This window comes from Nerophis lumbriciformis, linkage group LG06 (assembly GCF_033978685.3).
Source record: "Nerophis lumbriciformis linkage group LG06, RoL_Nlum_v2.1, whole genome shotgun sequence".
Classification (NCBI taxonomy): Eukaryota; Metazoa; Chordata; class Actinopteri; order Syngnathiformes; family Syngnathidae; genus Nerophis; species Nerophis lumbriciformis.
The window spans coordinates 12618451-12632663 of NC_084553.2; the positions used below are offsets into that span (position 1 = coordinate 12618451).

Consider the following 14213-nt stretch of genomic DNA (forward strand, 5'->3'; position numbering starts at 1 on the left):
CCATTCGCTTGTTGGACGTCAACTTTCTCAAAGTAAACTTCAATGTCTGTCTGTTTTCAACTCTAAACCTGATTATACGCGTATTGAGCTACTCAAAATGCATATATTGGCTCACCTCAGGCAACTTCTTTTATTGTATTACAAGGTTCCTAAGCAGAGGATGCCTCACTTGAGTAACAGGAGTGAGTTTTTAGCATAGAATGAGCAAATACATGAAATAGAGCCACATGACATTGTATGCAAATAGCACATTGACGCCAACATATTACAGTGATTCAACAAAAAATGCATGGTAGAAATAAATAACATTAAAGTGCATGACATATACGGAAAACTGCAGACAAACACAGCTCTGACGTTGAATCCCTCGATGAGGTCACACGTCATTCGGCAACAGGCCCCGCCTTTTAAACTGTGGTCTATACGAAACGTCTATCAACTGCAATTGTTTTTTTTTAATAACGTATTCATTACTTTCCCTCGTAATTTATTACATTTATCTAAGAGTAAATCCATTAGTAATTCAATTACTTTTTTGGTAAAGTAACAAGTATCTATAATTTATTACTTTTTTGAAGTAATTTTCAGAACACTGTACGGCGGTTCACTTCAAGGTCAGATAATTTGATTCTTGACGTATGCTCGCTGTTGGCATGCTAACTTTTTGTCTGTGTTGCGGTGTTTCGTGTTATGACTTTTCGTGTTACAATTTTTTGGGTTACAGCGTTTTGGGTTACAGCGTTTTGGGTTACAGCGTTTTGTGTCACGGCGTTTCGTGTTATGGTGTTTCGTGTTATCGCTTTTCAAGTTACTTTGTTTCGTGTTACTGCGTTTCGTGTTACTGCGTTTCGTGTTACTGTGTTTTGTGTTGCAGTGTTTCGTGTTACGACTTTTCGTGTTACAATTTTTTGGGTTACGGCGTTTCGTATCACGGTGTTTCGTGTTATGGGATTTTGTGTTATTGGGTTTCGTGTTATTGCGTTTCGTGTTACTACGTTTCATGTTACAACGTTCTGTGTAGCGGTGTTTCATGTTACGACTTTTCGTGTTACAATTTTTTGGGTTACGCTGTTTCGTGTCACGGCGTTTCGTGTCACGGCGTTTCGTGTTATAGTGTTTCGTGTTATCGCGTTTTGTGTTACTGCATTTCATGTTGTGGTGTTTCGTGTTACGACTTTTCGTGTTACAATTTTTTGGGTTATGTCATTTTGTATCACGCCGTTTCGTGTTATAGTGTTTTGTGTTATCGCGTTTCGTGTTACGGCGTTTCGTGTTACGGCATTTCGTGTCACGGCGTTTCGTGTCACGGCGTTTCGTGTCACGGCGTTTCGTGTCACGGCGTTTCGTGTCACAGCGTTTCGTGTTCGTGTTATGGTGTTTTGTGTTATCGCGTTTCGTGTTACGGTGTTTCGTGTTACGGCGTTTCGTGTTACGGCGTTTCGTGTTACGGCGTTTCGTGTTACGGCGTTTCGTGTTACGGCGTTTCGTGTTACGGCGTTTTGCGTTACGGCGTTTCGTGTTACGGCGTTTCGTGTCACAGCGTTTCGTGTCACAGCGTTTCGTGTCACAGCGTTTCGTGTTATCGTGTTTCGTGTTACTGTGTTTCGTGTTACAGTGTTTCGTGTTGCGTTGTTTCGTGTTATGACTTTTTGTGTTACAATTTTTTGGGTTACGGCGTTTCGTGTTATTGCGTTTCGTGTTATTGCGTTTCGTGTTACTGCGTTTTGTGTTCCAGCGTTTTGTGTTGCGATGTTTAGTGTTACGACTTTTCGTGTTACAATTTTTTGGGTTACTGCATTTCGTGTTATCGCGTTTCATGTTACTGCGTTTCGTGTTACTGCGTTTCATGTTACTGCGTTTCGTGTTACTGCGTTTCGTGTTACTTCGCTTCGTGTTACTGCGCTTCGTGTTACTTCGTTTCGTGTTACTGCCTTTCGTGTTACTTTGTTTCGTGTTACTGCGTTTCGTGTTACTTCTTTTCGTGTTACAGCGTTTCATGTGACGTGTTTCGTGTTGCGGCGTTTTGTGTTGCATAAAATGTATAGTTAATAATTCCTTCTTTCAATCAACCGCGCTAATTGAGAGACGACTGTACTGTATACTTTGTCTTGTGAAAACTGCAGGAAAAACACATCAACCTGGTTCACATCGAGTCCCGGAAGTCCAGACAAAATAATTCAGAATTGGAGATCTTTGTGGATTGCGACGGCAACCGCCAGCAGCTCAAAATGCTGACTCAGCTGCTCCGGAAGCAAACGGACATCGTTGAAGTAGCTGTTGAATCCGACCCCCCTTGTGACGGTAGGCTGCACAGTACAATGTGACCTCCACCAGGGAGTGTGGACGCCTTTTTATAATGAATGGAAGCAGCGTCGTGCCCTCTTCTGGGTCAAGCAGGGTACAGCCTCATTGGCCCCGAACGACCAGAAATGTTCTGCTTAGACTTGGGGGAGGTTTTTCCAGCACGGGTTGTTCAGGTGTTGGTCGTTCCAGATGTGCCAGGTGTTCCCTGGTTCCCGAAGAAGATCTCCGATTTGGATTTCTGCAACCAGGTTCTGATGTACGGATCAGAGTTGGACGCCGATCACCCGGTTTGTTGTTCTTGAAAGCGCCACAATTGTCCTTTTGGAGTGCGTCGAAACGTGTGCGCTGGTTCCTGCAGGGATTCCAAGACGGCGTTTACCGCCAGAGGAGGAAATACTTTGCAGATCTGGCTTCCAACTACAAGCAGTAGGTTCCGTTTGTTCTCCCCGATTCAAAAGAAGCTGATAAAACGACACAAATAATTTCCATTCTGTTGTCCGCCAGCGGAGACCCGATCCCTCGCGTGGAGTTCACGGCGGGTGAGGTGCAGACGTGGACTCAGGTGTACCGGGAACTCAACAAGCTGTATCCCACCCACGCCTGTCGGGAATACTTGAAGAACATCCCCCTGCTGGTGGAGCGGTGTCACTACAGGGAGGACAACATCCCCCAGCTGGAGGATGTTTCATGCTTCCTCAAAGGTGAGCCATGCATCTTATTTCCTGTAACCAGGGCCGGCCCGTGGCATAGGCCGTATAGGCAAATGCTAAGGGCGCCGTCCATCAGGGGGCGCCACGCCAGTGCCACAAATGTTGGAGAAAAAAAAGGAAAAAAAAGTTGGTACTATTATTTCTAAATACAAAAAATAATCCCACGTTAATTAAAATGCAAATTAAAGCCTATTTAATAGAAATATTATTTGTTACAACATTACGCCCCCCCCCCCCCTTCCCCCCGCACGGTGCGCCCCCCACCCCAACTTCTCGTATCATGACTCTTTTTGGACGTCACCACATCAAAAAATCAACACAAGATGTCAAAACGGCCAAAACTGTCAGGTGCCCAGGGAAGAAAAAAGAGAAAAGAAGAGGAGGAGAAACGAGAAAAGACAGAGGTAGCAGGTAGGTAACGTTAGCCTACATGAAATTATTTGTCTGTTACAGAATGTGATAGTAACCTGGCTTTTTAGCATTAAGCTAATGTTACATGATTCGGCAATTGCTAATCAATAAATAGCTAGTTCTGTTTTAACGTCGGGTTAATATTGTGGAGGGGGCTAAATTGTTATGGAAAATAATAATGTAACGTTAGGTAATTACAGTACTCCCACCTTACATTCCTCAGGGACATTTGTATTAGATCTTTTAAGCAGGTGTTTTTGTTTACATTGTTATTGCCTTCTGGTTAGCTAATGTTTGCCCTGCAGGTAATAGTCACTTTTCCACCCTTTATATATTAGGTATAGTTGTAAGCAGAGGTGGGTAGAGTAGCCAGAAATTGTACTCAAGTAAGAGTACTGTTACTTTAGAGATTTATTACTCAAGTAAAAGTAAGGAGTAGTCACCCAAATATTTACTTGAGTAAAAGTAAAAAGTACTACTCAAGTACTGAGTAACTGATGAGTAACATACACACACACACACATATATATATATATATATATATATATATATATATATATATATATATATATATATATATATATATATATATATATATATATACATACATATACATTGATATATACAGTATATAATTTATATGTATTTATTTTGCTGTTTTTGTTTACATGTTAAAGATGTTTTAATGAATATACATGCATGTTTAACATATAGATTCCTTTCTTTCATGCAGACTAGAATATAAGTTGGTGTATTACCTGATTCTGATGACTTGCGTTGATTGTAATCAGACAGTAGTGATGATAACGTCCACGTTTTCAAATGGAAGAGAAGAAAAGTTCCTCCTGTCTGTCTAATACCACATGAAAGTGGTTGATTTTTGGCACCTTATTTGTCCAGCTTCCATATTCGTTTTTATACACTTTACAAGAAATATATTGGCGTCAAACTCCGTAGCTTGCTAGCTTGTTTGCGCTGGCTTTCGGAGACTCTTGTTTTGAAAGCGCAGGCGCGATGGAGCGGCACTTTTATTGTGAAGACAGGAACGTCCTCATGTGCGGTCAGTCTTGAGGCTTTTGACGGGATGTACGGTTGAAATAAAAAAAGTTTATTTTTTCCTTCACACTTTTGATTGATTGATTGGAACTTTTATGATTAGATTGCACAGTACAGTATATATTCCGTACAATTGACCACTAAATGGTAACACCCCAATAAGTTTTTCAACTTGTTTAAGTCAGGTCATGTGACCACCTGGCTCTGTTTGATTGGTCCAACGTCACCAGTGACTGCATCTGATTGGTGGAACGAAGTGAAACGTCACCAGTAAGGCAGGCACTTTGAAGGTCTGTCTGACAGACCGAAACAAACAAAGCGTGCATTAACAGATCGATAAAAATTAGTAGCGAGTAGCGAGCTGAATGTAGATAAAAGTAGCGGAGTAAAAGTAGCGGAGTAAAAGTAGCGTTCCTTCTCTATAAATATACTTAAGTAAAAGTAAAAGTATGTTGCATTAAAACTACTCTAAGAAGTACAATTTATCCCAAAAGTTACTCAAGTAGATGTAACGGAGTAAATGTAGCGCGTTACTACCCACCTCTGGTTGTAAGTAAAAAAAAAAAAGGTCAAAGACAAAGCTATTCGGTTTCTTGTGAGTATATACACTTCACTGCCGATGTGGGGGGGCGCCACCTAAAATCTTGCCTAGGGCGCCAGATTGGTTAGACCACACAATAGGTCAAAAACATGTTACACAGCGTCATCTATACTTTTTTAATAGCATATTACTGTAAATGGAAAAACTGTTAAAATTTACGGTAAAATTCAGGCAACCGAGATGGCAATTTTTTACCCCAAAATCTATGGTCGTTGTTTTGACTGAAAAACGGTAACACTTTTATTTTTTTTACCATAAAACCTATGACAATGTTTTACAGCATACTACTGTAAATTTAAAAACTGTACTACTGTTTATTTTACTGTATATTTCTGGCGACTGAGCTGACAGTTCTTTACTGCAAAATCTAGGGTTGTTGTTTTTTCAGTGCCTTACTGTATTTCCTGTTCAGGGTTACCTAGGCGACAGGTCAAAAACATGTTACACAGCATCATCTATGCTTTTTTGAATAGCATATTACTGTAAATGGGAAAAACTGTAAAACTTTACGGTAAAATTCAGGCAGCTGAGCTGACAATTTTTTACCAAAAAATCTATGGTCGTTGTTTTGACAGCGAATTACTGTAAATTTAAAAACGGTAACACTTTTATTTTATTTTTTACCATAAAACCTATGGTAATGTTTTACAGCATGTTACTGTAAATGGAAAAGCTGTACTACTGTTTATTTTACTGTATATTTCTGGCGACTGAGCTGACAGTTCTTTACTGTAAAATCTAGGGTTGTTGTTTTTACAGTGCCTTACTGTATTTCCTGTTCAGGGTTACCTAGGCGACGGGTCAAAAACATGTTACACAGCGTAAAACTGTTATTTTTACTGCAAAATTCTGGCGACTGAGCTGACAATTGTTTACTATAAAATCTACGGTTGTTGTTGTTTTGACAGTGCATTACTGTAAATTAGAAAAATGGTAACACTTTTATTTTTTACCGTAAAATCTACGGTCATCGTTTTTACGGTGTATTACTGTAAATGGAAAAACATTACTACTGTTTATTTTACGGTAAATTTCTGGCGACCTAGCTGACAGTTTTTTTACTGTAAAATTTAGGGTCGTTGTATTTACAGTGCCTTACTGTATTTCCTGTTCAGGGTTACCTAGGCAACAGGTCAAAAACATGTTACACAGCGTCATCTATGCTTTTTTGAATAGCATATTACTGTAAATGGGAAAAACTGTAAAACTGTTATTTTTACGGTAAAATTCTGGCGACTGAGCTGACAATTTTTTTTACTATAAAATCCACGGTCGTTGTTGTTGTGACCGTGCATTACTGTAAATTGAAAAATGGTAACACTTTTATTTTTTACCGTAAAATCTACGGTCATTGTTTTTACGGTGCATTACGATAAATGGAAAAACTGTACTACTGTTTATTTTACTGTATATTTCTGGCAACTGAGCTGACAGTTTTTTACTGTAAAATCTAGGGTTGTTGTATTTACAGTGCCTTACTGTATTTCCTGTTCAGGGTTACCTAGGCGACAAGTCAAAAACATGTTACACAGCGTCATCTATGCTATTTTGAATAGCATATTACTGTAAATGGGAAAAACTGTAAAACTGTTATTTTTACGGTAAAATTCTGGCGACTGAGCTGACAATTTTTTACTGTAAAATCCACGGTCGTTGTTGTTTTGACAGTGCATTACTGTAAATTGAAAAATGGTAACACTTTTATTTTTTACCGTAAAATCTACGGTCATCGTTTTTACGGTGTATTACTGTAAATGGAAAAACAGTACTACTGTTTATTTTACGATATATTTCTGGCGACTGATCTGACAGTTTTTTACTGTAAAATCTAGGGTCGTCGTATTTACAGTGCTTTACTGTGTTTCCTGTTCAGGGTTACCGAGGCAACAGGTCAAAAACATGTTACACAGCGTCATCTATGCTTTTTTTAATTATATATTGCTGTAAATGGAAAAACTGTTAAACTTTACGCTAAATTGAAAAACCGCCACAATTATGATTTTTACTGTAAAAAAAATGTTGGTGTTGTTTTTACTATGTATTACTGTAAATAGAAAAACAGAACCACAATTTTGGCAACTGAATTTTCCGACAGATTTATTGACAGTGAATGCACTCCTAGTTTGCTCTTAAGTGTAGTTTTTGTCAAGATGGACTAAGCTTCAGTGTTTTAATTCTGCATGTGAGCGTAGAGCGCACAGGCTTCTCCATCAGGCCCGTAGCAGGCTACTTGTCGCCCAGGGACTTCCTAGCAGGTCTGGCCTTTAGAGTCTTCTACTGCACTCAGTACATCCGCCACGCCTCAGACCCCTTCTACACGCCTGAACCGTGAGTGAGCACACATCCTCTCCGCCGCCGTGCCATCCCCTACGTGACGTGCGGCCGTCCTCCTACGCAGGGACACCTGTCACGAGCTGCTGGGTCACGTCCCCCTGCTGGCCGAGCCCAGCTACGCTCAGTTCTCTCAGGAACTCGGACTGGCGTCGCTCGGCGCCTCCGACGACGCCGTGAAGAAACTGGCCACGGTGAGAAAACACACACGCCAGACCTCAAATGAAGTGTCATCAAAGGTGAAAAAACACTCGAGCCACAAATGTTTACCAGAACACATAAAAGCACATAAAGCTGCGGAGTCACGACAGTGTGACGTGTTGTGCTACAGCTGTCTTGCGCACGTGTTTAAAATGCATTTATCTTTTTCTTTTTACTCTGTTCTTACTTGTTTTAGCATGTTTCTTATTTATTTTTACGCAGTTCTTACTTGTTTTAGCGTGTTTGTTATTTATTTATACTCCGTTTTTACTTGTTTTTATTACATTTTCATGTATTTTTACCCTGTCCTTGTTTTCAGCACATTTTAATTTTTTTACCCTGTTTTTACTAGATTTTAGCGTGTTTCCTATTTACTTTTACCCTTTTTTAAAAACTTGTTTTTAGCATGTTTCTTATTGATTTTTACCCGGTTTTTACTTGTTTTAAGCATGTTTCTTATTTTATTTGACCCTTTTTTTTCTTGTTTTTAGTACATTTTCAGGTATTTTTATCCTGTTCTTGTTTTTAGCACTTTTTTTTTTTACCGTTTTTAATAGATTTTAGTGTGTTTCCTATTTACTTTTACCCATTTTTTTTAAACTTGTTATCAGCATGTTTCTTATTTATTTTTTACCCTGTTTTACTTGTTTTAGCATGTTTCTTATGTATTTTTACCTGGTTTTTACTTGTTTTAAGCATGTTTCTTATTTTATTTGACGCTGTTTTTTCTTGTTTTTAGTAAATTTTTATTTATTTTTACCCTGTTCTTGTTTTCAGAACATTTTTATTTTTTTTACCCTGTTTTTACTCTATTTTAGCATGTTTCGTATTTACTTTTACCCTTTTTTAAACTTGTTTTTAGCATGTTTCTTATTTATTTTTATCCGGTTTTTATTTGTTTTAAGCATGTTTTTTTTAAATTGGTTTTTATTTGTTTTAAGCATGTTTTTTTTAATTGATTTTTACCCTGTTTTTACTTGTTTTTAGTACATTTTCATTTATTTTTACCCTGTTCTTGTTTTTAGCACATTTTTATTTTTTCACCCTGTTTTTACTAGATTTGGGTGTGTTTACCATTTACTTTTACCACTTTTTTTAAACTTGTTTTTAGCATGTTTTCTATTAATTTTCACCCTGTTATTACTTGTTTTAAGGATGTTTTTTATTTATTTTTACCCTGCTATTACTTATTTTAAGCATGTTTCTTATTTATTTTTACCCTGTTTTTACTTGTTTTTAGTACATTTTAATTTATTTTTATCCTGTTTTTACTTGTTTTTAGCATGTTTTCTATTTATTTTTTACCGTTTTTACTTTTTTCAGCATGCTTCCTATTAATTTTTACTGTTTTTAGCATGTTTTTTAAATATATTCTTACCTTGTTTTTACTAGTTATTGCAAGTTTTTTTTTATTTTTACCCTGTTTTTACTTGTTTTTAACCTGTTTGGCCTGTAAAGCACCATTGTGATGGTGTAAAGTCCTACACAAATAACCATTGATTGACTGATTGAAATGCTAATACAGTAGTACCTCAGTTTTTTTGTTATTAAACAATTCCAAAGGGTTTGTTGAAAACTGAAGCAATTTTCCCGTAGGAACAATATAAATCCAATTAACCTGTTCCAAGCACCCCGAAAGTTGACACTTTTTTTTATAGAGAAGGATTATAATTTACATAAAACATTACAAAAACAATCATTTAACATCACTTTTAACTTTATTGAAGACTTTTAGCAGTACTACCATAATTTATTGCGACTTATTCTTCGAGTCACTGGTGTTTCTCACCTTCTTTATCAAAGTGCAGACACTTGTGTAGAATCCAAGAATGTGTGCTCACATGACTTTCTTTGTTTACATCAAGTGATGCGTTCAAACAGGCGATCTTTAGCACAACACGTCACACTGTCGTGACTCAGCAGGTAGGAACTATTCTTCAGGCAGTCCAAGCACGCCGGGTGATTTTGATTGGCGCTCTGTGACCAGCGCTTGTAGCTCACGCCAGAAAACTATTCTACTTTTGTGAGAATCAAACTAGCAGCAGGGCGTACGAACATCAAGAAAAAGGACTACTTTGTGACGATTGTGACATTGTCACGCTGCCGTTGTGTTGCAGTGTTACTTCTTCACCGTGGAGTTTGGACTCTGCAAGCAGGACGGCAGACTGCGGGTCTACGGAGCTGGACTGCTCTCGTCCATCAGCGAGCTCAAGGTGGAAAATAACGTCATAACACAGCTCAGAACACGTGACACGTTGGTTTTGGCAGACTTTGTCTAATATTAATACAAAGCTCTTATATTGGGTCTCATTAGATTCAGTTGGTAACTTCTTTTTGACAAAATGTCAATTATGTAAACAAAAAGATCCATAAACTCCTTTACAAAGTGTTGATTAATGGGATCATGTCTTACGACATCCACCACATCACAGGCAGTGCTCGTGTTACAGCGTTTCGTGTTACGGCGTTCGTGTTACAGCTTTTCGTGTTATGGCGTGTGGTGTAACCGTGTTTTCGTGTTATGGCGTTTGACTTTGTACCGTTTAACTTTGCGCTGTTTAGCTTTGCCGTTTTGCATTGCGGCATTTCGCATTGCGCCATTTCGCGTTAAGATGTTTTGCTATGCGTCATTTCACGTTACGAAGTTTTGTGCGGCGGTATTTTGCGTTGCGCCGTTTAGCATTGCGGCGTTTCGCTTTGTGCCGTTTTGCGTTAAGATGTTTTGCTATGCATCACTTCACGTTACAATGTTTTGTGTGGCGGCGTTTCACGTTACGTCATTTCACGTTACTGTGTTTCGTGTTACAGCGTTTTGTATAGCGGCGTTTAGTGTTATGGCTTTTCGTGTTATGGCTTTTTGTGTTATGGTGTTTGATGTTGCGGCGTTTCCCGTTACGTCATTTCGTGTTATGGCAATTCGTGTAACAGTGTTTCGTGTTATAGCGTTTGACATTGCGGCGTTTAACTTTTTGCCGTTTTGCGTTGCAGCATTGCAGGGTTACGCGTTGCGGCGTTTAGAGTTGTGGCATCTAGTGTTGCGGCGTTTAGCGTTGCGTTTCGCTTTTGCTATGCGTCATTTCACATTACAAAGTTTTTTGTGGCGGTGTTTCACGTTACGGCGTTTCGTGTTACGATGTTTCGTGTTACGATGTTTCGTGTTACGGCATTTCGTGTTACAGCATTTCGTGTTACGGCGTTTATTGTTATGGCCGTTTGGTGTTGCAGCATTTCTTGTTACATCATCTCATGTTATGGCATTTTGTGTAACAGTGTTTCGGGTTATAGCGTTTGACTTTGCGCTGTTTAACTTTGCGCTGTTTAACTTTGCGCTGTTTAACTTTGCGCTGTTTAACTTTGCGCTGTTTAACTTTGTTCCGTTTTGCGTTGCAGCGTTGCGCTGTTTTCTGTTGTGGCGCTTAGCGTTGTGGCATTTAGCGTTGCGGCGTTTAGCGTTGCGGTGTTTAGCGGTGTGCCGTTTTGCTTTGCGTTACGATGTTTTGCTATGCGGCATTTCACGTTACTACGTTTTGTGTGGCGCCATTTTACGCTACAGCGTTTCAACGTTACGCCGTTTCGCGTCATGCTGTTTTGCGTCACGCCATTTTGAGTTGCGCCGTTTTGCGTTGCGCCTTTTGCCAATTTGCGTTACGGCGATTTGTGTTATGCCGTTTTGTCTTAGACCGTTTCGTCTTTCGCCGTTTTGTGTTACGCTGTTTTCATACTGAAAATGGAAAAACGGTACCACTGTTTTTTTTACGATTCCTTGCCACTTCCGTTGTGTTCTTTAGCAAGGCACCATCTTGCACTTAGTACCACTCACACTAACGTATTAATGTAAGAATACCTTAGGGCAGCTCTGATGACAAAAGTTGCTTACCACCATCAACGTGTAAGTGCGTTCTCAGTTCTCACCGTAAAGCCCTTTGAGTGTGTAGAAAAGTGCTATATAAATCTGATACATTATTACATTTTACGGGTTAAGAAAGTGTATAAATAAACATTTGTACTATGCCCGCGACCCCGTAAGGGACAAGCGGTAGAAAATGGATGGATGGACTATGCCCGGTCCAAATCATCAAGGATAAAGATGGTATCTTTGAACCTGTAAAGGAAAGTTACTATAAAATATACAGTGATAACTGAGCAGCATAGTGGTCTCTCTCCCCTTTTTTTTGTCATTTTTGAATCAGCACGCTTTGACGGACAAGGCTCGCGTCCTTCCGTTCGACCCCGCCGTGACCTGCAGTCAGGAGTGCATCATCACGACGTTCCAGGACGTCTACTTTGCTTCGGAGAGTTTTAAGGAAGCCAAGAACAAGATGAGGTGAGTGGAACGAAACAAGTACAAACAACGTTAAAATGGAGGCGGCGTCTGACTTTTACCGTGTGTGCAGAGAGTTCGCCAAAACCATCCGTCGCCCCTTCGCCATCCACTACGACCCGTACACTCAGAGCGTGGAGGTCCTGAAAGACGTGGGGAGCATCGGCAACATGGTTAAGGACATAAGACATGAGCTTGAAACCGTGGAGGACGCCCTGGACCGGCTCGACAAGTGCCCCAGACTCTGAGGCGAGAGCGAAGACGTTGGAGGACAGATTGGTGCTTGATGTGACGACCGGTCTGTCCACCATTTGTTGGAAGTACGGTGGAACATCTGAAATCCAACACCCCTGAACTAGCACAGTTACTTATATTTGCCTACACATTGGTCATAGTTTTTACAGCGTAATTTTGCAAATGGAAAAACTGGTTCCACTGGTATTTATTTAATTCTATCGACTGAGATGCCAGGTTTTTACCGTCAAATGTTCATAGTGTAATACTAATAGATAATGGATGAAAGTATTACACTTTCACCCATTATCTTTTATGGTTTTGATGAGAAAGACTTAAAATAATTGTGTAATTCGTAAATGTCAGGTTCAAGCACTGATGACATCTATTAAACAAGACAAGAAGCAAGGAATTAAACAGAGACAGAATTAAATGTGGCTCAATTGAGGAGAAATGTCTGGACTGTACTCTTTGTACAGTCTCACCACGCTCCTGACGAAAGATTGTACGGCTCCTCTTTTATTTGGACTTTCCCTGATTACATGGCAACAGCTGTTTCTAAGGGACGGGGGTCGTAAACAGCCATCGCCTTTGGTTACAGAACAGTTCAAAGAAAAGGTTGTCTTAAGGGGAGTCCGGTCCTGTTTCCTCTCCGTTTTGTAGTTCTCGGGTCAAAACAAAATCTTTCTGTGGATTACAATACATCAAAGAAACAGAACACATTCATGTTGCTTCCCATCCTACACAGTGGAGTTTTACAAGCCTTCTTTTTGGTAGGATCAAAGACAGCTTTTGTCCTCTCGCCGGGAACACAAAGTTTTGTGATAACTTAGATACAATTATTCTGACAGTAAATAAAAACAGAACACAATGATTTGCAAATCCTTTTCAACTTATGTTCAATTGAATAGACTGCAAAGACAAGATATTTAATGTTCCAACTGGTAAATGTCTTTTTTTCCCCCCGCAATTAATCATTAACTTAGAATTTAATGGCAGCATTCTTCACCTTGTGAGTGTAACTTATGCACTCTCAAAACGAAAATGAAAGTAGGAAAGGGCGCCTGTTTAATTACTCTGCTGACCCTGAACCAGAAGAGGTTACCAAAAAGTCCAAACTTTGCTACCATTGCAGCAGTACAGGTAAGAAAACCACTTTAAATGCTCATTTTAAGACTTTTGACTCAATTAAAACCATCAGATTTCTCATTAAAAAAAGGTACATGTTCTGTAGTCATTGGTTATATTAAGGAAACTACGAGGCTGCTTTGGTCCTGAATAGGTCAATAATAACAACTTTGGTTTTGATTTGTATTACTTTTGATTAGGGATGTCCGATAATGGCTTTTTGCCGATATCCGATATTCCGATATTGTCCAACTCTTTAATTACCGATACCGATGTCAACCGATATCAACAGGATATATACAGTCGTGGAATTAACACATTATTATGCCTAATTTGGACAACCAGGTATGGTGAAGATAAGGTACTTTTTAAAAAAATTATAAAATAAAATAAGATAAATAAACAAAAAACATTTTCTTGAATAAAAAATAAAGTAAAATATAAAAACAGTTACATAGAAACTAGTAATTAATGAAAATTAGTCAAATTAACTGTTAAAGGGGAACATTATCACCAGACCTATGTAAGCGTCAATTCTTGATGTTGCAGAAAAAAGACCATATATTTTTTTAACCGATTTCCGAACTCTAAATGCCATACCATACCATACCAACTTTATTTATAAAGCCCTTTTAAGACAAGCACAGTTGAAAAACAAAGGGCTGTACACCACAAAGAAACGGAGGTAAAGGACAGACTAAAAAATAACATTTAAAACAGAAATAAAAATACACATTTAAAAAGCAAATATAAATTACCCTAAAACAGTTTTGTTAGATAAAAACAGTTTAAAAGTTAAAATCAGTTCAAAAAGTTAAAAGCTAAAAACAGTTTAAAGTCTCATGCTGGGTTAAAAGCCAGTGAATAAAAATGGGTTTTAAGAAGGGTCTTAAAAATAGCCAAAGAAGGGGCCTGT

General features: G+C 38.8%; 1 protein-coding gene across 1 annotated transcript in view; it reads left to right on the plus strand.

Moving 5' to 3' along the window:
* The window catches only part of LOC133608273 (tryptophan 5-hydroxylase 1-like), a 17245-nt gene extending 4643 nt beyond the window's left edge, over nt 1-12602 (plus strand). Inside the window, exons 3-11 of the mRNA XM_061963474.2 lie at nt 2124-2313; nt 2503-2591; nt 2663-2730; nt 2809-3005; nt 7275-7410; nt 7481-7607; nt 9732-9827; nt 11805-11938; nt 12009-12602. Of these exons, the coding sequence (XP_061819458.2) occupies nt 2124-2313; nt 2503-2591; nt 2663-2730; nt 2809-3005; nt 7275-7410; nt 7481-7607; nt 9732-9827; nt 11805-11938; nt 12009-12183 (1212 nt within the window). The 3' untranslated portion in view covers nt 12184-12602. The remainder of the gene's footprint in view (nt 1-2123; nt 2314-2502; nt 2592-2662; nt 2731-2808; nt 3006-7274; nt 7411-7480; nt 7608-9731; nt 9828-11804; nt 11939-12008) is intronic.
* The last annotated feature ends 1611 nt before the right edge of the window (nt 12603-14213 follow it).